This window comes from Phalaenopsis equestris, unplaced genomic scaffold (assembly GCF_001263595.1).
Source record: "Phalaenopsis equestris unplaced genomic scaffold, ASM126359v1 Scaffold231248, whole genome shotgun sequence".
In the NCBI taxonomy this organism is placed as follows: domain Eukaryota; kingdom Viridiplantae; phylum Streptophyta; class Magnoliopsida; order Asparagales; family Orchidaceae; genus Phalaenopsis; species Phalaenopsis equestris.
Genome location: NW_018249218.1, coordinates 92,449 through 117,340, shown reverse-complemented (window position 1 = coordinate 117,340; position 24,892 = coordinate 92,449). Strand labels below are relative to the sequence as shown.

General features: G+C 32.9%; 1 protein-coding gene across 1 annotated transcript in view; it reads right to left on the bottom strand.

Moving 5' to 3' along the window:
• LOC110038118 (cytochrome P450 709B2-like) overlaps positions 1-4,087 on the bottom strand; it is a 16,975-nt gene extending 12,888 nt beyond the window's left edge. The window contains exons 1-2 of the mRNA XM_020742887.1: positions 3,732-4,087; positions 1,977-2,200 (exon numbers count right to left, since the gene is read on the bottom strand). Of these exons, the coding sequence (XP_020598546.1) occupies positions 1,977-2,200; positions 3,732-4,005 (498 nt within the window). The 5' untranslated portion in view covers positions 4,006-4,087. The remainder of the gene's footprint in view (positions 1-1,976; positions 2,201-3,731) is intronic.
• Positions 4,088-24,892: the final 20,805 nt, after the last annotated feature.

Genomic DNA, 24,892 nt, shown 5'->3' with positions numbered 1-24,892 from the left:
TCTTCCGAACTCTTAAGTTGTCATTAGAATTGGCCATTTATGGTACAAAAATATGTATAAAATTTGCTTAAAAAGAAATCAAGGCTTTTAAACCACCAAAATGCTGTCTCTTTTAGGTTCATAAAAATTATGTGATTTTCTGGTGTTGTTTAGTCTTAGCAGATAAATGGTAAACTCAAAGAAGATGATGCGATCAATAAGATTTGAATAATCTCGAAAAAATTGCAAATATGGAATCTTGAGGCACTTCAGTGCTTCATCTTCAGTAATCTCCTTAGAAAATAAACTCTTTAACTAATAAATCAAGGAATTTTGACCCTCCTTTTGTACTCACATGTGGTTGAGAAAGCTATTTCAAGATAGTATGGGGTATCCTTGTCCATTGGAATAGGTGAAAAAGCTTCTTAGATGTTTTTGAGGTGGAATTTCCTACTCTTCTTTTGTTTACACTAAATTTTTTTTAATCTTCATCATATGTTGTTCTTTTAGCTCATTAAGTTGCTAGGTGAAAAACTCCCCGGTGCAATCCATATTGGTCATTTTTTTATGGTTTGACTTTTGTTCTAGTGTGACCCCTCTTCTTGTTTATGATATGATCCACACTTACCAAACCTTTTAATAATATTGAATCAAAATTTCTTTGTGGATTCACACCTTAATAGAAGAGCTACTAAAGAAAGAAAAAAATTGGTTAAAGAGAAGAAAATGAAAGGATATTATAATATTATGGTCATTTCAAAAGAATGATTTTATTTCGTACTTTATCCTCTTTCGATGATGCACTTCTCCATCTTTTCTCTGTGCATATCATCAGGTCGCATATCTCAACTTATCTAGCCTCCTTCTGAGAATTTGCTCCTAGAACAGTTGTCCTTTGGAGCGAGTCGGCTCTTTCTCCAATGAGGCAATAAAAAATGACAAAGTGACCTTGGGTGTTGATGTTTAACCACACATTCCTTGGCTTAGCTCGTCGAAGGATGCCTATCAGATGATTTGTGCTTCCACGATGCTTGTTGATTAATATCTTTTAATTGAGTACAAGCACTCGGCTATTTAAACTTAGGTACTCATCGATCTTGGTTGAAGTGGTTGGACTAAGAAGTTCAATAATCCTGTTGGTACTTTATTGGCCCAATATGATCACTTTTTGGTCATAGAGAACATACCAACAACTTTTCTATTTATTTTTGAATTGCAAATAATATTTTAATAATTTTATACTGAATGATAAATCTTTTTTATTTATTTACTTTTTGGTCATAGAAAACATAATTTATATATTTTTTGGTCATCCAACTAAATGAGATCATGATCCACAGAGAATAACTATTAAGAAGTGTTCGTAATTTTCCAAAAAAAAAAAAAAACAAGAATTCCCAAAATTTAAACTTCAGAACCGCAGAAAGGTAGTGAATTATAGATATTTATGATTCATTAAGGTTTTTTATTCAAAATGAAAACAAATGGCAAACAGCGTCTACATACATGGCGATGGTCATTAAAGTGCAAAATCAACATCTTTTTTAATATTAGAAAACAAAAAAATCGCAAAAAAAAATAATTTTTAGAATTCATTAATATGTACCCTATACATTATTTTGGCACATAAATTCATTTTAAGATATGAAAACAACATGATATTTCGGAAGAAAAGACTCATTTAAATGAAGAAATATCATGTTGTTTTCTCTTCAATGAAAAGACTCAATATTTAATTGCTTTGAAGCCATAAAGTTGACTCAAACGAAGGGGAATTCATACATGCATAAGCCTAGCCGAAATACTTTTAAAATAAATTGACTCCCCGGGTTTGTCGTTTCTTTTGTTTTTTTATCGAAATGAAAACTGACAATTGTAAGGAAAAAGGAAAATTAATGCAGGTCATCTTAACCAATTAACCTATTGGTTGGGAGTTCATACCATATTGATGCGTTTATGAATATCCATGCCTTAAAAAAAAATTATAATTTTGTTACCTTAATTCTTTCCATTGTGAAAGCCGGGTTGACAACTCTCTTGTGTCTTGTCCACTGCTCACCATCAGTTAGAACTAATCCTTTTCCTAGTAGAGCCGTGATGCCGGCACCTGGGTCAAGCTTCATGTAGAAACCAAACTTATTGGATAGTACTTCTTTTATAAGCTCTGGATCTGAGATGAAAAGCCTTGTTTTCTCTCCTATGGAATAAATGAATGTTCCTCCTGTGCCAATCAATTAAACCATTCCAGGTTACGACCAGAACATATCTGGTAGATGTTTTTCAGGATGGGCACAAATAATAAATAATTGAACAGGAGTCAATTTAAACAATTAAAAAATGATAGAAAGAATTACGAGTTAGAGGAAATTAATTTCAGCTTTAAATCTCCAATGAGCTACTTGTTGAGCCGGCCAATACAAGCTAACGATTTATGTCAATTAATTAAATAATTGGGCGACCTTTGAACATTTCTTTAGTTGTTTGATACGTCCGAGTGCTTGACAGAAGGAGTTTTTTTGGTTCAACGGAAGAAAAAATTATCCATGTTAGCTTGTTGCTTTAACTGGAGAGAGGACAAAGAATAGCTGCAAAATCCTTATTCTAGCTAGCAAGAACTTTTGTCTCTTTTGCAACTTAGTAGAAAAGTTAAATTCTTAATACTATTTTATGTGAATTTTTTGAGTACACGGCGGTCTACTGATATCTTATAATATAATATTAGGAAGATTTACAGTTCTTATGTATTTATGTCTTAATCACTAAACTTTGATTTTTACATTCCTCACCTTGAATATATATGAACAGGTGTATTTCACTTCTTGTCTTAGTTAAAATAGTGTTTTTTTTTATGTGATATGAAAAAGATTTCAGCGGTACAAAAATAAAAATATAAAAACTAAAGATTTGGTGTTAGATTTGTATATACATTAGAATTGGATGGAATTTACGAAAGTTCTTTTATGATTATTTCTGCTTATGCTTCACGTTCGCTTCAAAAGCAATAGCTGCCCCAAAAATGCAAGAGATTTATTTCATAAAATGGTTACTGTTCATTGTTGTCTCGAATCAAATACATAACAGAGACAGAGATGTTCGCGGTCTTATTTTAGACACGATTTAAGTGAAATTTAATTCAATTTATACCAAATAACATGTAATATTTTAAATTCTATTATATTGATAAATTAAAGTTTTGAATCATTAATAATTACATCAAAATTTAATCCCAATTTCACACGAAAGAAAAATACTTCGTCAGAATATAATAAAGTTTAACGTTGTCATGCTAGATTATCATTAGATTTTAATTCTAATTTACAAGTTACTAAATCGTACCTTAAATCATATTTGAAGCAAAAACAACCTTAGCCCTCTTCATCAAGTTTTTCTTTCTTGGATTTTTCTTCTAACAAAGGTTCAATAAATTGATATTAATGACTGTTGCTATATAAAAAAAACACGAAATTTCCTTTTAAATTGCAAGCCAACCAAAATCGGACCACGAACAGTATAACAATCTTATTATCTTGTTAGATACGAGTGTTCATCATGCAAAGCAAAATTTTGATAATCGAAATTGTGGACCCGAAAACAAAATATCAAAATAACAAGAAAGAAGAACTTCTTCCATAAGCAAATTACAGGTTGTCTGATGGTTCATATTACCCAATTATATCCGTCCAGTTCTATTCATATATTTTCAAAGAAAATATGGAATGAAGAAAGTAAGAAAAAGGTTTTTGGGAGCTGACCATACTGAGAACTCCACTTGATATAGTGAGGGAAAATTTTGTTAAGATAATCATGTGAGTTGATGTCGAAGACCATATCTCCGCAAGCAGCCTTCATATGATTGATCTCGTCTGCACATCCAGACCAGAAGCTGCCTTTGGGACCCCCAACGCCTTGTTCCCTCAACCTTTTTGCTTTCAAATATGGCCTCCAAGCAAACGAAACCAGAAAGCTCCATATCCATGTGGTCAAGGCCACGGTTAGAGCTCCAACGATGAGTTCTAGATATCCCATCTCTCGTCTCACCAGCAGTGTGGAAAACCTTTTTTCTTCAACAAATATGTGTTGCCTGCAGCTTCTGTATATATAGCTCGAAATTAATCTCTATCTAATAAAACAAATTGTTTCATTTTTTCTCTTTATCATGTTCAAGATAACTTGAAGCCTTTTCAAACACGAAAGCAAATCCACTAAACGATAGATCTTAGGCTGTTCTCAGGACGTTACTATTAAAAATTATATGGAAATTATAATAAAATTTGTACCCAACTAAGAAAATATAATTTTGTTTACATAACTATTAAGAAAATTATAATGAAAACATAATTAATGCACACCCAAATGACGGAGTTGCCCTACGAAAGGCAAGAAAAGACAAATGCATGTTTAGTTCAAGACACTCCCCCAGGAAAATTAAGACTGGCTCGCTTGCCTATTGTTGGGATTCATCAACGTAACTGAGGAAGAGCTCGGCCAAAAAGTACCAATCTAGTCGTCGAATTGACTTGACTTTCACTATCTCTAAGCCCTAAAGTAACAGCATCTCCTCTGAGTTTGACAGCTCAAAATCCTTATTTATGCTAGACACACCTTATACTCTACATTGCACTTTTTATATGTATAGCTCATTAATAGTTATTTTTGTAGTGCTCAAACCCAAATCCTAACAAAGAGAAATGGGAGCTTTGAGAGAGCAAAATCCTCCACTTTTCCTAGTAATTATGGCCCTAATAAATTTATTAACACTCCTCCAATTTAGAGTGGATTTTCATTTTCATGTTTTCACTATTCCCCCTCTGGTACTCTTTTAGCCGCAATTTTTTTTACTATGTGATAATAAGATTTTAACTCTGTATAACAAATATGTCAGCACGAATCTCGAAAGAATCGAATGACCAATAACAAAGACATATGAACGACAAGTTTTCTTTTCAAAATATTTCCTAAACCCTTCAAAAAAATTTCTAAACATTTTCATAACCTCCAAACTCCCAATAACACCCAAGTAACTCCTCCATAACACCAATCTTCCAAAGCTAATTACCCAAATAATTTCAAATTACTTCCAAAGCCTCCCAAACATTTTTAAACACTTCCATAAACCCAAATACCTCAGATAACACCACATGAAAAGCCATTGCGATGTTTTAGTCTTCAATAATACTAGAATACAACCAGAACACAACCCGAGTAACACCTAGACAGACAAAACCATGGCTTCTCCTCTCATAATTTGGCTCACTCAAGCACGGCAAAGGACTTGTTAACTTTGTCCATCACCGTCTGCTCGAGATCTTTTGTACCCAAGGCTCTCAAATTAATCATTCGTTCGGGAAAAATGAGAATTCTTGTTTTTGTGAAAATACCTTCTTTGAAATTTCCTTCATGAATTATTTGAAAGGCCATTTCATCATTGTTTTCTTGAAGATTTTACTTGGCAATTTTTCCTTTGCATACTCCCCTTGGCCGAGCCTATAAGAGGCCATCGTTCACGTTCAAGAAAAAGGCAACACCAAGAGAGCTAAGGTGAAGTCCTGCCGAATTTTCCTCTGACCTCTTTGCAACCTTCCATAACCTCATCCTAAGCTTCCTAACCCCCTTTCCCCACTCGCCAAGCCCCAAATCTCAACCTTAAAGCAAGACCTAATTTTCGGCCTGAAAATTTGACTTCACCAAAACATCAAACCAATCACTCTACAAGCTTCCCAAGACCCTAAAATATCATTATACACCAACCCTCACTTATCTCGAGCCCTCCACCATAGCTATAGACAAAGGCCAACCACCCATTTGATCAAGCTCGTACTTGGACACGTTCGTGGATTAATTCAATGCTTGGAGCAAGTTTGTGGGACTCCAACAAAGCTTCTTAAACCATCCAATCGAGGCTACACCTTCTGGATTAAGCTATGAATAAATAAAATGTCATTTTTGCCCAGTTTTGGACATTTGGGAAAAGAACATATGAATATCTTTTACATGCTTAGATGACGGTGTAGGATCAAACCGTTTCTAATTTCATTAAGTATTGAGCAAGATCTTGATGTTTTAAATTGAACGGTTTACCACTTATATGAATTTGAGAATGATGAACAGTACCCGTGTTATTCACATGTTATTTTGTTAGTATCCGAGTAGTAGAAACACTATTCCGATGTTTCTATTTATTCTCGTGTTATTCATGAGTTGCGGTAGTATTTAGGTAGTATTGACACTGTTCCCCGATGTCATTTGCCTTGTGACGTCGCGGTCTTATTGCTAGTGTTATTCACATATTATTTTGGTTGTATACCGGTGTTATTTCAATTTTTGAAGTTTCCCAATGGTTTTGTTCGCGTCGTCCTTCAGATTTGCCTAGGATGAGTCAGCACCACATGGTTAAGTTAAAAAAAATTGGCATTTTTTGGTTTAATTAATTCTAGAAATTGATTTAAACATTGAAAACTCATATCTTGGTGTAAAAAAATCAAAAAAAAAACAAATAAAAATATTCTAATGCTCAGTGAACAAAGAACAAATTACTAATGCAAAAATTAAAATAAGTCATTTAATACTTTATTTAAATTAATTATTTATCCAAAACCTTATTTTAATTATAGAAAATTAAATGTATCACCATAACTTGAAATTTGACGATTTGTTAGTCTTGTTGTTAAGAGTGTCCTCCAAATTTTCTAAAGTCAGAAAACACACCTAACCATAAAATCCCTATTTTTAAATGAAATGCCAGTGTTTTAGTAAAATAATTAGTAAAAATAAAATATAAATACAAAAACACAAAATCATGTTTGGTGAGTTCTCTGTGGTTAAGGGAACCAGGGAAAAATATATTTTTGATTTAAAGTGTAACTGTATTCTATTTAAATTTCTTTCAATGATCCCTTAAAAAAGTTATAAAAATTAAATTATATTTTAAAAAACCACAAAATTTACCCTGGTTAGTCCTCTGATAACTTCTGAAGGATAGAGAACCTAATTTGAGTTGTTAAATTTGTTAATAAGTTAAATTCACTATTTTGAGTACAAATAATTAATAAAAATAAAATGAAATCTTTAAAATTTAATTTATTTTCTATTAACTTAATTAATCCACGAATCGGAGGTCAGTGAAATTGCATGACCATTGCACTTATAATTTGAGAGTACTAGTGTTTAAATCCCAGGAGTAGGTTTGTTACTTTGGGGATTTTGCACTTAACTCAGAGGGGAGGGACTTAAATGATGAAAATTAACTTGTTGGGGTGATTGAAATACAAAGGGCAATAAGATAGCAACTCACTCACCACTATTGTTCCAAAAGGTTAAAATTGTGATTGTCTAAATTGTTGAGATTTGGAAGAAATAAGATTTGAAAGATGCAAGGGTAAAGGAGATGAATTTAGAGATAAAGTAACCATTGATTTGAACCCCTAAATTAATGGGTGAACCAAATTCAATATTTCAATAAAGATAAACACATGTCATGAACTTTTGATTACAAATTTACCCTTAAACCCCTTAAGAGCTTGTTAGTAAATTAGGCTTGACCAAAAAATGAATTTGGGGTTTAGCTCAAAACACATAATTGTTAATGAAACATTTTAGAACACTACAAGCTCAATTCTGAATGTGAATCCCTCAAGTGTTATAAGCATGCCCCAGACGGGGGTTCACTCACTTAACTCAATTGGATGTTGAAGTTAATCACTTGACCTTAGTTCATGAATTAGTTACGATGTTGAGCATTACTTCAAACACAACAATACAACTTTAACCTGACATTGAGTGATTAATCAAACTATATGATAAGGCCCAATGAACTTGGGATAATCTAAGAGATTCCAAGGTTGTCTGGAGTCACTCTTCGGATACCCTTGCAAAATTTTGGAAATTTTAGAGTACATGTAAACTTATTCCCATTTATTGAAGAAAATCATCCACAAAACATTGAGATACACCATGATGTGATTTAGCACCCTTCCAATTAATTAAATCATCAATAAAAATTCCCATTACAACTTAAGCTACAATGAAACCCAATGCTTAGGGATTTGAGATTGAACCTTACACTCAAACCCTTACAGTAATTAGGGACATTTTAAAAGCCATATATGGAGCATTGAGCTAGTGCATGTTGAAGGTATTGTTGGTAAGAGCGATGAAGAGAACATTATCTCGGTATGTGAGGAGTAATGTATGTCAAAAACTCGTGAGTGGGTCATGAATTAACATTACTACCCCCTAACATTTAGTGAAGAGTTACCCCTCGTACTCATGGGTGATCGGTAGTTTTAACCCGTCAGTGTGATTGATTCATGAATGCCTGACTTTTGAAAAATACTCTAAGAGAATGTACTTTTAAATAAAACTTTGTATTTTGTTTGTTTAATGTTTACAAAATTCAAATATGACAAATTAAAATTCAACTTTTTAGATGTCATTCCAGACAAATTCGTATGTCAGTCACATAAACAGGGTTAAAGACCTTTGACCCAACCCACAATTATGCAGTAATTTAACTTCCAAAAGATGTCAAAAAACTTGACCCTATTTATATTTAGCGACTAGTGTACAAAATCAACATGCTTTTTAGATTTTTTTATTAATAGTTTACACACTAGGGGTACTAAACAAGTATACATATCATTTCAAGTAATATAGAACTTTAAAAACCCCATTATCGATCCAAAAAAAAAAAGCGAGGTAAGAAGTCACTTAGGCTAATTCCAGTATACTACTATCAGGTATTAGTTTGGAATGTCAATTAAATTGGTTTTTCTAATAACTATTTCTAAATGAAAATCATAAATCTAAAGATAACTTATTTGAATAATTTTTTTTGGAGAATTTTGAGATGATAAGGATAAGGACTACCCTTCTCGTGCAATGACCTATATAATGTTTAGGAATGAAATGCCTAAAAGATAATGTTGTCAGTGACAAATAGGACCATACCTATTTGTTACCCTCTTATATGTGCATAAAAAGCACTGACTAATCCAGAGTCAAGTTCTTAAATCCTTGGTTCGGCTAGAAGATACTAGCTCTCACTTTAGAGTTCTCACTATCCCTCCGCCTAGAGGCTAACATCTAACGTTAGGTTCCCAACTTCTGGATCAAATTGGAGGTTCTAGCTTGTCACTCAATAATCACCAATTTATGTCCATAAAAAAATTATCTCGCTATCTATTTTCACTCCTCCTTGGACTTGACATCCCCTTCCTTTAAAGTGAAGTGTGATACTTACTAGTTGGGTGAAATCATAGCCCTTCTGAATCATTATGTTTAGCAACAGATTTTAACATTACAAGTAATCAATTTGTAAAGTAAATTAAGAACCGGTGAAAATACCATCACATTAATGAAATAACAGAAGATCTATTCAAATCTAAATTCCTAAATGTTGCTTCCATTTCATTGCAAAAGAAAAGTAAATTAAAGATAATGACATTAGCATTAAAAGAATTGATAGAATTATATAATAAATTATGTGCCAACAAGAAACATATGTCTACCTATCCTCTTTCGAGTGTATAAGTAAGCCTACTACTCTTTTAGTTTTATGAAGCTATCTATCACCTAGAAGCTCCTAGTAGAAACAGATCATTAAATTTTATTTCCTTAAAAGTTGCATTGCCACCTAAACTACTTTGCCATAGCCACCCGGTCAATGTGAGTACACTCATGTTGCCAGATCACTACCCTCCCAAGTCTTAGATTCACTTACAAGAGATTTTAACATAACCTATTGCCAATTAATTTATGTCAATGAAGCGAAGGAGATATTTTCCAACTTACTCATCATATTAAAACAAAAACAATTCTTCCATGAAACAAATTTTCCAACTCATGTCACAACTTCACATCAAAAGAAAAGAATAAGGAAAAATACTCAAAAATTAAGGATTAAACACAACATATAACTTCATAAAATCAAAGAAAATCCAATAGAAATTATTTACAACAATTATAAGATAATGAAAAACACAATGCTTAGCTTTTTCCCTCTGGAAGAAAGATGAAAATCCCTCCAACAAAGTCTCTCATTGATCCATGCAATGCTCATACAAGTCCTTTACACATAGCTCTCAAAATCCCTCACCAATCTCTCGAGACATTGTGAAAATCTACATCTCCATCTCCTCTCTACACTCACGCCAAAAATCTTTCCAAAAACCCCCTCTTATGAGAGACACCAAGCCCCTTTTTAAAGAGAGGCCAAGCACCTCATTTTTCTGAGAGAAACACCTATTAACTCCACGACACACACCACTTCATTCAAAAGCCTTTGCAAGTTTCTAGATTCATTTAACCACTCCATGGGGCATGCAAGTTGCTTGAAATCTTTGAGAACATCCCAAAAAAAATAGCCCGAAATTGCCCAAAAACCGCCCCTTAACCATTTTTGGGGCCTAGGCTCCAGTTTAGGGCAACTAGGCACTTCTTTTCCGAGGATGATTGGCACTTAGGCTCCACCGTGAACCCTACTCCACTGTTTCACTCTCTTTCAACTCAGTTTGCCCTGTTTCAGCTTCGTTTCGCTCCAAATTGTTAAAGCTACAAGATAAGCATGAAAATAACATTTCTTTAAAGTGTAATTTTATTTAAAAATATGTGATAAATGTAATGGAGATTCAACATAGAAAGACATATCGACCAGTTCAAAATTTTCTTCCTTGATTGTTTTATTTCTAAATTGCACCAATTTTTCTTTATTTTCTCCAAAATTTCATTTCTTGTACATGAAGCCAAAAACATGCAAATAGCTTCCTTTAAAATGTAATATCATTTAAAATATGAATATAAATGTAGATGAAAAAATAGTCATTTTTTAGGCGTATCAAATTCCCCCAAACTTAAATGTTATTTGTCCTCATGTAACACTATAACTTTTAAAACTAAAATTGTTAACTTGTAGGTGTGGGTTTCTTTTAGATGACCTAAAATTTTGTTTAAGAAATGTTATAGCACAACTTAAAAGAATTTCTAATAAAGTAGATGATATATAAGGTAACAAAATATTTAGTATAAAATTTCTGAATACTGTTTTTCTTTTTAATTCAGATTTAATTGAAATTTTTCCAAATTTGGGATTTTTAGAAAAATATTAATTTCAGAATTTTTGAATTCTATATTTAAAAATTTTTTTACTAAAACTTTCTGTCATTAACCATAGGATTCTTAAGTTTTCTTCCTTAGAAAGATTCAAGTGAAATAAATAATTAAGTCTATTCCTCAATTTTGAACCCCATAACCTATCTAATTTTCTCAAATTTGAATTCTAAACTCTTCATAACATCCCCCTAGACCAATCTGAGCCCTCAATTGGCCTAGAACCAAGCTTAAACCCAACCTAAATCCAAGCCATACCAAATGCCCCAAATTGGACCAACTTCAAAATTCCATCCAATTGAAGCCTTTAATCAATTCAATTCTCCCAATTTCAGTTCTTGAACTCTTCATGACATCTCCATGGACCATTTAAACCTTTAAATAATTTATAAACCTAGCCCAATCCAAGCCCAAATCTAATTCTTGGCCCAAACTCTAATTTTGAACGTAAGCCCCAAATCAACTCAAACATTTTACATTAACCAATCTTAATCTTTTCCTGTCATGTTTACCCTCCTTGGATGCTAATCAAATTAGCTAAGACCCAATGTCTCCCAAATCAAGGAAGCTTGCCCTGAAATTTGGCTAAGCTTTCTATCTCATGCCATCAACCATCAAACGTTTAAGCTAATCACTATTAAATGCTCCCTGTCCTTCCTTGAGTTAGCTAACCACCTCACTTGGCCTGGCCAACCGATCTAGTCACAAAAAAACCCAAAACCAAGAAAGACATGCTTGGCTTAAACCTAATTTCTCACCCATCCAATGGGGATCACTTCCATTGGCTAATTAAGCCGCTTAGCCCTCCACTAAAGCTTTCTTCTCTACCCCTTGGCTTGGCCAATTCAGCCTTAATTCCTCCTCTATTTAAACCTTCCCACTTAAGACCATGGGAGAGGTGCTATCATTTGCTTAAGGAAATCACTTCAAATTTCTCTCAAAGCTTCCCCGGACCTTTCTAAGCTCATCCCAAACAAATTTCAGCCATTTCCTCCACTGCATAACCCTAATTTCAAGTTTGAAATCTAGAGCCTTTTTTGTCACTCCACCAAATTCGACCAAATTTCAAATTAATCATTTCAAAATCTTCCTCAAACCAAACGAGGAAGTGCCCCATCAAAATCCCTCTCTCAAGCACTCTAACCGTCTGTTAGAGCAACCCCGAATTACCCTTTGATTGAACTCTTGCCTAGGCTCAGCCTTAGCTCGAATTGGTGCTTAGAGGAGCTTCTCGAGGTTACAACGAACGTTTGCAACTAACCCAATCGAGACCTCACCTCTTAGGCAAAAGTATAGCTCACTAACCCTAAAAATGCTCTCGGTTTCACCAATTATGAAGTAAACTTGCTTTTCATTTGCTTTTTACCATATGTATGTGTTTGTCTCAAGTAGATGAAGCTATAGGAACAAATCGTGAGTGATTTTGTTGAGTATTGATAGTGATTGATACATTTTAGTGTGGATGATTTTCGGTTAAGTCACTCAGGGACAACGAACATATTTCATTCATTTGTGTGTGCATCCATTGAACGACGGACGAGGAGTCGGATGAGGAGACTAAACATAAAGCGCGAGAGGATTCAGCTCTGCGCGGAAGGCAACGTTAAATAGGAGCGCACAACGTGGTCTTTCGGAGTTGTCATGGAAGGACGTGGTGCCGACGTGGATAAATAGTAAACTATCCTATTTTTTATTTCAATTAATTTATAAACTTAGAAAATTCATAACTTGGTGTAGAAAAATGATAAAAAAGATAAAAGAACTCATATGCTCAGTGAACAGAGGAGAATCATTTGGACCAAAAATAAAAATTATTTGACTTATATTTATTTTTAAATTTATTAAATACTCTAAATCTTGTTTAAGTCATAGGAAATTAAATATTAATCATCGTGGTGTGAAATTTTGAGGGTCTACTCTCTCCATGTCTAGGAGTATCCCTGGCTTTTTCAAAGTCAGAGAACACTCATAGCATGGTAAACCCTAATTTCCAAAGTTAAGTCATATATTTTCTTCAAATAATTATATATGAGACTAAACATAAAGCGCGAGAGGATTCAGCTCTGCGCGGAAGGCAACGTTAAATAGGAGCGCACAACGTGGTCTTTCGGAGTTGTCATGGAAGGACGTGGTGCCGACGTGGATAAATAGTAAACTATCCTATTTTTTATTTCAATTAATTTATAAACTTAGAAAATTCATAACTTGGTGTAGAAAAATGATAAAAAAGATAAAAGAACTCATATGCTCAGTGAACAGAGGAGAATCATTTGGACCAAAAATAAAAATTATTTGACTTATATTTATTTTTAAATTTATTAAATACTCTAAATCTTGTTTAAGTCATAGGAAATTAAATATTAATCATCGTGGTGTGAAATTTTGAGGGTCTACTCTCTCCATGTCTAGGAGTATCTCTGATTTTTTCAAAGTCAGAGAACACTCATAGCATGGTAAACCCTAATTTCCAAATTTAAGTCATATATTTTCTTAAAATAATTATATAAATTAAAACAAAGGTAAAAAAATTATGAAATTTATTTTGGTAGGTTTTATGTGGCCAGAGGATTATAAGAAAAATAAAATCTAAGTTTCAATGTTTTTATAATGTAATTTCTTAACTTAAGTCATTAAAACCCATAAAAATTTAAATAAAAACATATAATTTAAAAATTATAAAAATTGATCCTTACTAGAGATATTAACTATATTAACCCTCTGTAAAATTTTGAAGGCATTTTAAATTAATTTAACCACTAAAGTTTATTTTTCAAGAAAAAAGAAGTTTTAACATTAAAATAATTATAGTAATTAAAATATAACTAAAATTTTTTTGAAAAGTGGTTTTGGGAATTCCTTGTAACTAGGGGCACCTAAGAAAAATAAAATTGACATTATGATAAATAGTTCATTTTTGGGCTATTTTTGAATTTACAAATAATAAAAAATTCAAAAAATCACAGAAATATAAGAATGTACAAAAATGTCTCTAATTATTCCCTAACCACATGGGATCAATTAGAATTTTTTTTTTTTGATTTTATAAATAAGGATATGTATTTTTAAATACTTAAAAATGTATTTTCCTAAATTTTCACTAAAATAATTATAAAAAATAAAATAAATATAAAAGAAATATGAAATGAATTTCCTTGAGTTTCTTTGAAGTTATAGAGATAAAAGAAAAATATAAAATTAATTTCTCAAAATAAAATGTATTTTCTATTTAATTAATCCTTAAAAAAACAATTAATTATAATAATTAAAATATTATTTAAAAACTCATGTAATTTTATGTGAGTGTCTCTCAAACCTAGGTGAACCTCCAATAATTTTATCAATGATAGAAGCTTTATTTTGATTGATTAAATGAATTTACTTTGGAAATTCTTATTTTTTGTTTAAAATAGTTAAATAATTTTTTTTAAAAAAAGATTGAAATAATATGATTCCTTCTCTGATATCTCAATTAACCCATGAAAGAGAGGTCAATAATTTCTCAAGTACATATGAATTGATTTAAAACTTTTATAAAGATAGGAGCCCTAGGGGCAAGATTGCAATTTCCACCCTTTCACCCTAATTGAAAATTTAGGAGGGGTTAAAAGCTTAAAGAGAAATGTCTTGATCCTAAGTAATATCCTAAAGTGATTGAGACATGAGGGTAAGAGATAGAAACCAATGAACCCCTCTTTTAAAGAAGAAGGGTATAACTTTAATTATCCCAATTGTTGAACATTGGAAGATGAAATTGATTTGAATGATTTAAATGGTTGGGAAATAAATTTGGAAGTCAATAATACACCAATCTAGGATCCCCAAACCAATGGTTGAATTATAGATTAACCTTTTAGTTAAATATTATTAATTTGACCTCTTTCTTCAAAATTGCACATCTACCCCCAGTGTCTTTTGAGTTTTGATGTGAGCTAAGTTCAATCTAACAATACTTGAGGATTAATTGGACATAGAACCATAATTAATCTTCCTCCAACACTACAAGCTCAAGCTTTCTTGTCCCTTTTCTCACTGGTTAATTGAGATAGTGAACTGGGTGCAGTTTAAACCTAACAAACATCGGGATTCTCTATTCAACAACATAATATGTTCAAATTAACTCAAGATAGTCTAAAGGATTCTTAAGAGTTTCTTAGAGCTATGCCCCAAACACTTTTATAGTCTTTTGGACATTTTGAGGAACAATTGAACTCATTATGCTTTGTTTCAAAAAATCATCCTTAAAACCCTTAAGGGCCCAACAAGTAATGAATTGTGGTTTCTTTTGAAGTCATTTTATTTCTACAATTTATTACCGCTTTAATGTATTATGCATGCTTGGTATGAGATACTTTTCAAAAGCCCAAAACAACAATTTTCAAAATTAAAACAATATTTTATTTCCTTAAAGTAAAACAATATTTTCAAAACAACAAACAAACATAATACGTGCTTTTGAATTTGTGAGAGTATCTCAGATGAGATAACCCATGGTTGTTAACGAGGTCTCTCCGATTTAAATGAGCTTAACAACTCGTTTAGAATAAGTAAATCCAAAAGAAAATAGTAGTACTGGAAAAAGAAAACCATGGGATCCTAACCGGTGTCTCTCTATTCAACTTTAACCCCCCCCCTCCCCCCCCCCCCCCCCCCCAATGACACTTGAACAACAACAAACTTGACATAAAAATTGTAAAACCTTAAACCCTCGAAGATCTGGAGTTGTCACTTCAATGAGGAGCTTCAAGCTAATACCATGGGAAACATAACAAAGATGAATAGAAGAACAACTTCGATAGAGCAACCTGATCTACAACAACATATCTTTCTTTAGAATTAAGTGACACGCCATGGGACTTTGAGGTAGCCCGTCTAGTACGACATAAACCCTTCAACTCATCTTTAGGCTTTTGCACAATCATGTTGTGTGATCTAAGCCCTAACGCGGTTTAGGCTTCAAGGTTGTCATTCGTTACGACGTAAAACCTCCTATCTTCCAGACTATTTGTATGACCATGTCACACAAATGTAAGCCGTAAAATAACAAAATTGGCAGGATGAAACATAAAGTAATTTCATTTCTGAGGTGAAGCCAAATAATTGGATACCTTGGGAAGTCACGGGATTTTCTTCGGATCAATGACATCTCTTACTTTTCATTCCTTTGGATTCTTGAAAATAACTATTCCTATTTGATCCAATCCCTTTTGAATTTCTAATGTCCAGTCTTAAAAACCCTAAACTTTGGAATTCTTGAGAGTAAAACCACTAGTCTGAATTGATAGTATTCTTAAGCTACCTTGGTCACTTAAAATGTAATTAACTATAGGGGTTTGCCTCTATAGGGAACTTTGGAGCCCAGCTTAATATAAATGCTATCTAATCTTCCATATTAGATATGGAAAGTTGTCGGTTTATTAAAAAAAAATGATTTCGCAGACTAAACAGTGTAATGAATCTTTTAATTTTTTTAATAAAGCATCACTAACAAGAGTAGAAAAATGCATCTAGACAAAAGTGTACGTGACTGGACCTACTCCTAGGCCTAAGCATATAAACTTCAGTCCTGTCATTCACAACATGTGAGCCAACAGGCTCCAAAAAACCCAAGGTTACTCTCCAAAGAATTCTTGTTAGGCTTCTTTCTATAAAGTGATTTCACAATGGATAGACAAAAGTTCTGTCCAAAGGGCATTACTCTGTAGCAGAAAATCCTGATGGGTGTCTGAAAGGCTGTATTCGGTTCATCTTCTGGAGACATTTTGATCTCCTTAGATTACCTTTTTAACCATATGTATTTTTTCTAGAGCAGTATGGGCTAATGAAGCATGGGGTTCTAGTTGGAATTGGGATCCTAAGGAAACTTGAGCATTTATTACTTGGACCATATTTATCTGGTCTGCGATAATGAGAATATGGGTATCTCTCTCGGTTCTGTCTTGGAGCTTCGTTCTTTTCACTGAGACAAGTTCAAGGCGATAGCTTTAGTAGTTTGTGAAAGAGAAAAAGAGTGGAGTTTTGAGAACGAGAATCATCTCTTTTCTCATTTCTTATTTCCCGGGGTAGATGCATCATTCGCGTTGTTATCCTCGATCATTTAAACTATTGTATATATGAGATCGGTTCGGTCATATTTTCAAAATTGAAACATTATTTTTCAAAATTAACATACTATTTTTCCAAAATCAAATTTATCTATATATATTAAATTAAATCTATTTTTTTTTCAAAAAAAACAAATCAACCTCAGATATTCCCGGCCGACACCTATATTCATTAACGAGCATACTATTTATAAGAAAGAGGGATGCGGCTAACATTCTGTACCCTTGATAAAATTGTACAGCTCGGGCATTTTGGTCAATAAATAATTATAGTGTCCGTAGTCAAAAATTACGTCCACCTGGATGGGGCCGGGAGCCTGGGATGGCAATTGCCCGTATTTTAGTTCAGGCGGCCACGTGCGGAGAGCCCGACTGACTGACAGGCTTCGTCATTTCCCAAATAGCTATGGCCAAAGGATGGACCGGGAGGCTCCGACCGACTACTTTAGATCCGAGCGGTTTTCATCTTTTGCCCGACTCGGTTGAGGAATGCAAGTGGATTCGTTCGCGTGAGTTTTGTGCTATTAGACTTTAGAAGTGTCGTCGAATTATATCCATCTTGGGACATTTTTTCTCTCAACTCGCAGAAGAAGGCAAGTAAGATATGGGCATTCGGACTATCCCAAGTGAGCCCCAAACTCCTACATCATCTTCTTTGTCGACCGCCAAATTTCATTAAGATTAGAGCCGACCCATTATTTAAGTATAGTACGTAAATGCCACATATTTTTAATTTTGTTTTTCCAGGCAGAGAACAAGTCAAGCTGTGCATATATCTGTTTAAAGTAATTTAAAATTTAATTGGACTAACAACTGGAGTCGGTTGGGGCAAGGCAATAAATTTATTTAATATCATTTAAAAATGTTTTAAAAACAAGATAGGAGGAAAAAAAAAATGGTTAGGAAAAGAGCTTCAGATATACTATCATTGCAATTAAAAAATAATCTGAGTGTCTTAACACAAGGATGAGAAATGGCTGCAGACGGACGATATGCTTGATCAAGGGCCTCTGTTTGAAAGAAGAACTTAATTAATCCATCATCTAACTTCTGTGACTCAACGGACAACAAATAACCTGACTGTCGAAACAAAAACTACGAAGGAAGAGGACCCATCCAACTCTCATGGTAAGCCTACGCTCTTAAAATCACATTTAACATCATAGACATTAAAAAATCAATTAAATTAACCAACGAATGACAGGAACTACAACTACGGATCGGCTGGATTGGCGATCGAATGCGATGGCTCGAGAGATCCTGAGTTGGTCGAGAACTCAAGACAGCACTGTGGTTCTGGTTGACGAGAAGGGGCTTAAAACCGTCCTGCCATGGTTTAATTGTGGGCTGGTTCATCCCTCTGGAGAATGACTTGGCGACGAGTAGGACATCCGGTTTGGGTCTCATTGCCAGCATTATTGACGGTGGTCTCTCTTTTTTAATGTTGAAGTGGGGCCAAATATGGACTGTCCAAACAAGAAGCCAGACAAATTCGCCAAATTATTTCTTCCACTTTGACTTCAACAAATTTTTCTCACATATGCATGTTTTTTAATTCCGGTTTAAAAAAAAGTTGAACATTATCTCATCATTTAGAAGTTTTGTTTCATGACGAATTGTAATAAGGACATTTTCATAATATGTACAAAATATTTTTTTTTTGTTTTTCTGCTTTTTTTGTGATGAGGATTTATTTACATTCATTCTAAAGTTTGTTGGTTATCATATAAAATACAAAAATATATTTGAAATTTAAGAAATAATACCGTCCATGTCTTTCGATAGTGGATCACCACAACTACACAATTATCACAAAGACGGTGCGACAAGTCTTCATGAGAGAAATGCCAGAATGGTGGAAATTATTGAAAAAGAAGAAGCGGATGCAACATGTCTTTTGATAAGGCTATAATGGATCGCTACAGCTATCAAAAATCTAGACACTATGCATGAGAATGTCCTAACAAGAATAAATTAGCAAACTATGTTGAATATCAAGAAGAAAGTTTGTTGATGGCCAATGTGAATGGTGTAATCAAGATAGACAGCTAGACGAAAAGGGACTTGGCAGTTTATATCAGCATGGCAAAGCGAAGTGTTTCCGTCTCAGAAAAATATCACCATTGATATGAAAATGACCTCCACTTGAATGTATGTTTTAAAGGTTATATCTCACTAAATAGATTCCACTTATTTTGATACAAACATGAAAAACATTTCACAATATATGCATTTTCAATGTGGTCTCTTGGGATTTAAATGATTAAATACTCTTCAACAGAGAGAAATGGTAAATAGCATGCCAAACTTCCAACCTGCTTCAAAACTGTGTAAAATTGTTTCTTTGAAATGAAATTAAAACAAACTCTTTTCCTGTGATGACTATACTAGAGAGCTAGGGAATTTCTTTAGTTGGTGAATGTTGACATTTGTGAACCAAATAATCATCTCGAGCGACTATAAAAGTTACAAGCTCACATTCATTTATGATTTTAGTTGAAAAAATAGTTTTTATGGAGAAATTATAAAAATTTGATATTCTTAAAGTTTTAGAACGCTTATTAAATGGAAAATTGGAAAAAATTTGATTGTCCTTCATAATATGGAGTAGACTAAATTAAATAAAAATGGAAAAAGTGAAAACAAAGCTAGGATTGTAACACAAGGATATGCTTAACAATATGAAGTCGATTATAATGAATTGTTTACAGGCACAAAGGGATAACTTTTGTTTAGTAATAGCACATATAGCTCAAATATTATGACCCATTTGTCAACTAGATAATAAAATATCTTTTCATATGTTGAACAGAATGAAGTAGTTATGCACAAAAAAAAGCAATGAGCATACGGTTTACGAGCTATCGATGTAATTTTATTAGACTTATAAATTTTTGCCTCATGCATGGTATAGTTGTATGTATACTAATTTCATGAAAGAAGCTTTTGGGATATGTAATTATGTACACACCTTATTTCTTGGTTGTAAGCTTTTTAGTGGAAGAATTAAATTTTTTTTGAAATGATGAATGAATATTTGATGGGTCCTGTTGTTAGATATGTACTTCCTGGCATAGAAATGAGACGAAAAAGAACACAAGCAAACACAGATCATTTACGTGGTTCGATCCAACTGGATCTACTTCCACGGGAGGGAATCAATTAAATAGTTCACTAAGGCAAAAGAAATAGAGAATACATAGCTTATACATAGAGATGAGCCCTCATCTTCCTTCTAAGACCTCTCTTTCAAGCGACACCTTGATACAAGGTCTCAAGATGCTCTCCTCCTCTCTAGCTCTCTAGCTATTCTCTCCTCCTTTGTGGTAGCTTAAGATCTCTTCCCTTTGCTCTCCTAAGCCTCACACCCTTAAGATTTCTTCCCTTTCTCTCCTAAGCCTCACACCCTCTCTATTTATAGAAGCAAGAGAGGGGTAGGTGGGAGGTAGGTGAGCGGTAGGTGAGCGGTAGGTGAACGGTTGGTGAGATGTGGTAGGTGAGCGGTATCACATTACAAAAGTGTCCTTTTACCTTAGTTCATTAATTGGGGGTTAAAATAACAGGTCCAAACACTTAATTAATCATGAGATTGATATGATTAATCGTTGCAAGATATGCTATTTCCTTGGCATTGAGGTTTTGTAAAAGCTTGATGGTATGTTTTTTTAATCAAGTGTGTTTCTTTTGGATGAATTACATAGATTTTGAATAGATGAATGCAAGTCTAATCTAACTATTATTATGCCTCATTATAAAGTTTGGAAAGATAAAAAAAGCTTAAATTGATATGAATTACTATAAGTAGATTGTAGGAAGTTTCATGAATCATAATATGACTTCCTGAGAGCTAAGATTTATTGTAGGAATGATTAGTAATGCTATGAAGAATCTTATTGAACCTGCACATGAACGTAACAAAAATATTGACATGATACATGAAACTATTTTTCTTTGTATTTCTAAATTTTCTATATGAAAGGATGATATGAAAAAAAATTTGTATATACTGGTAGTGATTATGATATAGATTCAAAAGAATGAAAGAGCACTTCAACTTTTCTTAAATTTAGTTTAAGGGTACCTCCTTGGTCATTAAGGAACTAACCAATGCAAGTAAAAACAATGTCGTTAAAAATAGTGCTATAAAAGTGTTGACATCATTTTTGATGCAAGATATTCATGAACTATTTTAAAGCACAATATGATCACTTCCTTGTGTTTGTTGAGCTGTCGATAGCTCAAAACTTTTGTAGGTGGTTTTGTTCGGCCTAGCAAAGCGAAATAGCAATGCTATGTGTCACACGTTACTTACAACACACTTCATTTGTGTTGTGATGCTAAGTTAAGCACCACAATGCTAATCCCAACACTGACGTGCTTTGGGCATCAATTCTACGCATTTCTCTCAAATTTACTGCATTATAAGCACCACTGTTGAGCTTTGGATAACACCATAGTAGTACAACTCGATTTTGTAGTAGTTTTGGAGTTTCAACCCACTATACAACAAAGTTTTGGCAAGTTCATGTTGAGAAATGTTCCATTGGATGGAGATTATTGGTTGGCTTCTTAAGATTGTTGAAGGGGGTGATTCACTATATATATTGATAGAATTTTAGAGATCCTTTAGATGCCTTTTTTAAGGTTTTAGAGAATAGGATTGCTGAAAAAGAGGGGAGAAAGGAGGAATTCAGAGAATAAATTTTACGGAAGTTGTTTTTTCACCCATTAAAAGGAAGAACCCAAAGATTAAATTTGGCTGATGTTAGAGAGAAGCCAAAGGTCAGCAAGCCCTTTCCTAGACCTTTATTCTAGCCATTGAATGATTCCAAGTTTATCATATCCTTCCCTTTAATCATCTAGGTATTTTGATATCTTGATTCCAAAACCTTATGCTTTCACCTAATTATTTTATTTCTATCACTAGTTGGACTTTATAAGGATTTATGCCTATGGTCTTATGGATTTGGTTCTCATTGCCAATAGAGTTTTATTTATTAAAAGTCTTCAAGAATTTCGAATAATAATGTTACAAGCATGTTAATGATCACTAGATGATTATGTAGTTAAGACATTAGCCCACATTGTTGAGATTTGTTATGTATTGCACTTCACTTTTTTGTATTTTAAAATAATTTTTTTTCTATATAATTAGGTTCTATGTTTATATCACAATAATTATTATGTATTTATAACATTAAAAAATTAATACCTTTTTTTGTGCTGGTATTGATTAAGTATTTGCATTTGTTTCATTTCATGTGATAAGTTATTTTAGTCAATAGAAATATATTTTATCTCCAACAATTGGTCCTTTAACTGTATATTGATTAATACTATCAATCTTTTTAGATTATTTACTACATGTTATCAATAGTGTTATCCATGAAACCACCGGAAAACTTATTCATTTTAATTATAATTGCATTTCCATGAACTATTACTTTGAGGCTTTAGTCTTCATGGTATTTTAACATTAGCTATGTCATGATTTCTTTGTATATGTGAATGCTCATATAATAATTTTGATTTTTATCAATTATATTAACACATTCAAGTGTTAATCCTTTTATATTTTAATGATGCTGAAATTTTTTCTAAGTGAAACATCAAACATATGGTCATGTTGGTTAATTCTAACGTAATTATCGTCTTATAGAAAAGTCCAACAAATCATTTGTAATGCCAATATTTATTCATAGTTCTTTTTCTTATCATATAGTGATTAAATGCATTTGTCAAATGCTCAATTTTTATTGTATTTGATTTTTTTGGATACTATCATTATACTATTCTTTATCTTATGTTTGCATTTTAATGAAGTTTAAATTAACTGATCGTCATTTTATATTTTAAATCAGCAAATTTTACAAGTTTTTTTTTTGTCTCATACCACATAACATGAATTTTATTATGACTTGTTAGAGTTTTTTTTTTTTAAATATTATTTTCTTATAAAAACTATTTCATTTATTATGTGCATTATATGATTTATGTTAAATTTTCTTATGTATATGTTTAATAATTTCGTCATTTCTCTGCGTTCATTATTACACTTTTGGGACGCCCATGCATATCATTTAGATGTGTTACTCAAATGACCAAAATCCTTTAGATGAGAGAATAACCCAAGGTTTTAATGCATTAATGAACATTTTTTAAGAGGATAATTCATTGAACAACTCAAATTAATACATTATAATCTAATAGTCATATGATTGTGCTTCTAATCCAAATAACCAAACACATGTCATACAGATTACTTAAAATATAATTAAAATAAATTATTTTTTCTTAAATTTTATGATATTTTAATTATATTTTAATGAAACATATTTTTAATTAAATTTCATGAATTTGTTAGACCATAAATAAGGTGAAATCTCTTTAAAATTTTAATTTTTTTTGTTTCATATGATTTGATATAAATCTATATTTTAAGAACCTAATTTAAAAATTAAATGTGTCAATGTGATAAAGTGATAAATTCTGGCACATTTTGATCCAGAAGATTTTGACATGCCTGGTAGCCCCATCAAAATAGTATGAGCACACCCTTTGCCACTCTAACTCACACAAAGTTAGGTATTTGGATAAAACACTATTTGCATTCTTTCTCTCCTTTTTATTTTTGAAGGGGTCACCAGTCTGTCTATCATTGTATACTTCTCTTTTTCAAATAAATCTTTTTCTGGATCATATGAATAATCAGGAGAAGGGAGGAACCGAAAAAAAAACATACGACAAAGGTGAACAAACAAGAGAAAAATTAAGGAGAGCTTCAATGTACTAACCTGTCGGCGTTATTTTTGGTTAGAGGAGTTGCCCGTAAGAAGCTGTTGGTCACCGGAATCGAAATCCCGTCGCCCGCTTCGGAAGGAAGTTAAAGTTTAGAAAAGTATGAAATCAAGCTGGCTCCATATTTTTCATAGTTTAAATGAAAGAGCGCTGTACCTCAAATCCTGTATCTATCCCGAAGGATAAACACAAGACTTGAGGATGAGGATCGATCAAATAAACTAAGAAAAGTATGACGTCCGTCTGGTCTGCGAAACCTTTCCTGTGTATTTGCCGACAAGTTCCCCTATTTAATATAAATGATTAAATAGGGCTTATATTAAGCTGAGTTCAGACATGCTTCTTGTAAGAGCAAGCCATTATAGTTAATTACATCTTAAATGACAAAAGTCACCTAAGAAGACTCTCGATAAAAATCAAGAAATATTATCTTCAAGGAGTTTCAAAGGGTAGGACTTTTCAATGAGATCGGACGTAGAGGTGTGAAATAGGATTGGTTCAAATTTGGAACATTTTATTGTAGAATTCAAAAGAGTAAGAACTAGGGGATGTCATGAATCCAGAGGAGAACCCCGGTGACTTCCCAAGCTATCCTAATGTTTGGCTTAAATTTAGAGGAGAAAAATTTAAGTGTTTCTTCCAGTCAATTTTATTAGTTAGGGCTTACATTCATGTGAAACGATCAAAAAAATAGCCTGGAAGATGTGAGGATTTGGTCGTGACAAACAACAACCTCGGAATCCTGAGACGAGTCAGGGCTTATATTGTATAGCAGAGCTATGCAAAGGCCTAAAGATAAGGTGAGGATTTACGTTGCATAAGCAAGCAACCTCAAAGTCCTATGGCATTGTTGTTTAAGTCTAAGGAAGGAAGATTGGTTTAGCTGGGGAAGACAGGTTTTGCTGTTGAAG